This window comes from Emys orbicularis, chromosome 24 (assembly GCF_028017835.1).
Source record: "Emys orbicularis isolate rEmyOrb1 chromosome 24, rEmyOrb1.hap1, whole genome shotgun sequence".
In the NCBI taxonomy this organism is placed as follows: Eukaryota; Metazoa; Chordata; order Testudines; family Emydidae; genus Emys; species Emys orbicularis.
Genome location: NC_088706.1, coordinates 881,116 through 884,914, shown reverse-complemented (window position 1 = coordinate 884,914; position 3,799 = coordinate 881,116). Strand labels below are relative to the sequence as shown.

The 3,799-nt window shown below is 62.0% G+C and overlaps 1 protein-coding gene across 1 annotated transcript; it reads right to left on the bottom strand.

The window, feature by feature from the left end:
• Window positions 1-554: 554 nt before the first annotated feature.
• On the bottom strand, window positions 555-2,991 carry TIMM13 (translocase of inner mitochondrial membrane 13). The gene is made up of 3 exons (XM_065422193.1): window positions 2,855-2,991; window positions 2,706-2,774; window positions 555-841 (listed from the first exon to the last, which is right to left on the bottom strand). The coding sequence occupies exons 1-3, from the start codon at window positions 2,969-2,971 to the stop codon at window positions 743-745; spliced, it is 285 nt and encodes a 94-aa protein (XP_065278265.1). The 5' UTR covers window positions 2,972-2,991; the 3' UTR covers window positions 555-742.
• Window positions 2,992-3,799: the final 808 nt, after the last annotated feature.

Below are 3,799 nucleotides of genomic sequence, written 5' to 3'. Positions count from 1 at the left end.
GATGCACTGCCAGCACCCAGCTCTGCAAGCCAACGCAGGCCAGACTATTTCATGTAACAATCCAATGCCCCCATGTACTGACACCCTCCCACCCGTGGGGTACTTGGCAGCAAGCTGTGAGTCCCACACCATTGCCTAACAATTTCCTTGTTAGTTCACCAAACCTACCTGCCCAGCTCAGAGACCAACCTTCCTACTACAGCCACCAAACCCACAGCCCGGGGGTGGATGCGCACTGCCGATAAGGCTCATGTTCACTTCCTTGGGGAGGGGGGCAAGTGGATTGCTCAGCCCCCTTTCCGGAAGGATTCCCTGCCCCAGTAGCCCTTTCACAGGGCAACCATCAATTAACATATTCCCTAGCCAGTCTCTCAGACCCCTACCCTGGGCCTCAGATTCCACCCAGGGCACTAAAGCAAAGCCAGCTAGCAGGTGACGGCACTGACCGAATGGGCAGCAGCCACCCCTCTGGCTGGGCACCATCACCCCTCCCAGCTTCGAGCCTGCATTCTGCACTAGTCAGACACTGAGCTCACGCAGGCTAATAACAGGGAGAGGTTCCAGATGTGGCTTTATTGCTCTACCATGATGAAAATGCCAAATTAACCAAATCACAGGGATTTCACTCCCACCACCTTTCCTTTCATTCTCACAGGGCCACTCCAGCTAGTCCAGGAATCAAGTCACTCTCCCCAGGCAGGGGGCAGTATTGAAGCATGTTGTCAGGGCTACTGGAAACCGGTCACATGTTGGCTCTCTCCCTCTGCAGCCGGGAGTTGTATGCTCGTGAGACTGTGTTCCAGGCGTCCATGTACCGGTCCATACACATGGCAATACACTTCTGAAATAGAATAATAATGATACTTCAGTCTTCACCCCAGACCCAAAGCACTTTAGCAAGGACAGCAGGGCTCATTATCCCCATGTTAGAGATGGGGAATCAGAGGCATGCACAAAGACGACTTGCCCAAGGTCGCTGAGCAGGCCAGTGACGGAGCTAGGAACAGACGCAATTGGAACAGACGGAGATAGTGCATTGGATCTGTTCCAATCTGGCACACCAAAGCAAGCACAAAGCTCAGGCAACAGAACATTGCAAGTGTCAGAGCAGCTGGCTAAAGCTTGATACAGGGAGTCCCTGGCCTTCCCTCTCTGCCAGTAGTCTTGGGCAAGTCATTTTCTTTCTCAGCAGCTTTTCCCATCATACAGATGAGGATATTCACCTTGTAAAGTGCTTTGAGAGCCTCAGGGAGATGGCACAAAGCAGCCCAGCTCTGAGAATCCACTCTGGGCAATACTGCAAAGATCAGCAATTCCCCCTCCCCCAAGCACCCTACAGAGACTTCTGTTTGCCAGAAGCTGGGAATGGGCGGCAGGGGATGGATGATTGATGATTACCTGTTGTGTTCATTGCCTCTGGGGCACTTGGCATTGGCCACTGTTGGAAGACAGGGTATTGGGCTTGATGGACCATTCGTCTGACCCAGTATGGCCGCTCTTATGTTCTTATGAGACACATGCCATTACACCAGTGGTTTTCAAACTGTGGGTCGCGACCCAATACTGGATCGTGGAATGTATGGCACTGGGTCGCGGCAGCTCTGGTCAGCACTGCCGACCGGGCCATTAATAGTGCTGCCTGGCTACGGCAGATTAGTCCCTACCTGTTCTGACACCGCGCTGCGCCCCGGAAGTGGCCAGCAGCAAGTCCGGCTCCTAAGTGGGGGACCACGGGGCTCCGCGTGCTGCCCTCACCCTGGCTCCGCACTCCCACTGGCCAGGAACTGACAAGATCCTTCCGGAGCCACTTGCATGCCTCCACCTAGGAGCCGGACCTGCTGCTGGCTGCTTCCGGGGGGCAGTGCGATCCGCGGGGCCAGGACAGGCAGGAAGCCTGCCTTAGCACCCCTGCTGCACCGCTGACGGGGAGCTGCCCAAGGTAACCCTGCACCCCAACCCCGGGCTCCAATCCCCTGCCCCAGACCTGAACTCCCCCAAACCCAGAGCCCCTTCCTGCACCACAACCCTCATCCCCACCCCAGAGCCTGCACCCCCCAACCCCGTGCCCAGAGCCCCCTTCCACACCCTGAACCTCTCATTCCCGGCCCCACCCCCGCATCCTAACCCTCAGCCCTAGCCCTGAGCCCCTCCCACACTCCAAGCCCCTCATCCCCAGCTCCGTTGGGTCACGGGCATCAACAATTTTCTTCAACTGGGTCGCCAGAAAAAAGTTTGAAAACCACTGGATTACACCATCCCAGTGCCTGCTGGCATGTTTCAATTAGCCACTTCCCCCTCTGAAGTGGGGATGGGCAGCACGTGTATCCCAGTGAGGGGTGACCTAGCGAGCAGTGGAGCTGCCGGCATGGCCAGGGCCTGGCTCCCACCAAGGGCTGGGCCGGCGCCCTGGGGAATTCCAGGCTCCAGTGCAAAGGGGCCACACTCGCGCTGAAGATTTGCCTTGGGGATCACGAGGGCCCCTCTGAGCATGTCCACACGCCAATGAAAGCCCCGTGGCTGGCTGGGTCAGGGGGCTCGGACGCCGGGGCTCTGCGGCCTTGTGAGGCGGGAGGGTCTCAAGGCCGGATGTCTACGCGGCCTGAGTGCGGGGAGCCAGCGAGAGGGACATGCCCTATGTCACCGGGACAGCGAACCCCAGCCCCCGCGGGAGGCCACCGGCGGGGCGGGGCGGGGCGCGGCCTCACCTGCTCCGAGTTATCCAGCGAGCTCCCCGGCTTCCCGATGCACTTCCGGAAACACTTGTCGGTCATCCTCTGGGGAGAGCACAGAGCGTCAGAGCCCGAGCCCGCGCCCGCCATCCACCCGCTTCCCTCCGGCCCGGCCCCGCCCCCACCTGCAGCAGCTCCTGCGCGTTGGCCACGGCGATCTGCACCTTCACCTGCTCCATGATGAGCCCCGGGTCCAGCTTCCCCCCCGCGGCCCCGAACTCGGAGCCGAACCCGCCCTCCATCCCCGCGCCGCCTGCCCACCGCGCCCGCTCGGAACTGAAGGGCCCGCGCGGGGCACCACGGGACGAGCAGGCCGCCGGGCCTACAACTCCCAGCATGCACCGCGCTACGGATGCCGCCCGAGGCATGACGGGATGTGGCCTAGACTGTGCCCGGCAGTCCCGGAACCCGCGCTCAGTCGACCCCGAGAGCGTCCCCGGGCCTGGGGCTGGCGCCCCTGCCGTGAGCCCCCTGGCAACGCCGCGCCACAGCGCCCCCTAGCACCCCTCTAAGGCAGCCTCTAGTACGGGGGGGGGGGGCAAACTTTTTGGCCCGAGGGCCACATCGGGGTTGTGAAGCTGTAGGGAGGGCCGGCTAGGGAAGGCTGTGCCCCCCAAACAGCCTGCCCCCCTCCCCCTAACTGCTCCCCTCAGAACACCCCCCACCGCTCCTTGTCCCCTGACCGCCCCCTCCCGGAACCCCCTGCCCCTATCCACCCCCACCAGCCCCGTTCAGAATGTGGCCCTGCGAACATGGGCGGAGGATTCAGGAGGCGCAGGGGCAGCCGGAGACAAGCTGCGCTTTCCTCTTCAAAGCTGCTCCTCCTGAGTCCTCCGCCTGCGTTCCCCGCGCTCCCGCCACCCGCTTCCCTGACCCCACAGTGCAGCCCCCCGCGCCTGTGCTGAGCTGCCCGAGTGCCCGGTCCTGGGGCCCCCTGTTGTGGGGGGGCCACGCCAGGGCACCCTTTGTTCACTTGTAAATCTGCCCCTGAGTCGCACCGCCCGGCCGGAGCCAGCCGTGCTGCAGCGCTGCCGGCATGGCGAGCTGAGGCTCTGGGGGAGGGGCCGGGC

What these genes read in the sequence shown, in the direction of transcription:
- TIMM13 (XM_065422193.1), bottom strand. Translation starts at nt 2,971, where the DNA reads ATGGAGGGCGGGTTCGGCTCCGAGTTCGGGGCCGCGGGGGGGAAGCTG. An exon ending in ACGCGCAGGAGCTGCTGCAG is followed by an intron (nt 2,775 to 2,854) that starts GTGGGGGCGGGG and finishes TGCTCTCCCCAG; the next exon opens with AGGATGACCGACAAGTGTTT. An exon ending in CGCTGGATAACTCGGAGCAG is followed by an intron (nt 842 to 2,705) that starts GTGAGGCCGCGC and finishes ATTCTATTTCAG; the next exon opens with AAGTGTATTGCCATGTGTAT.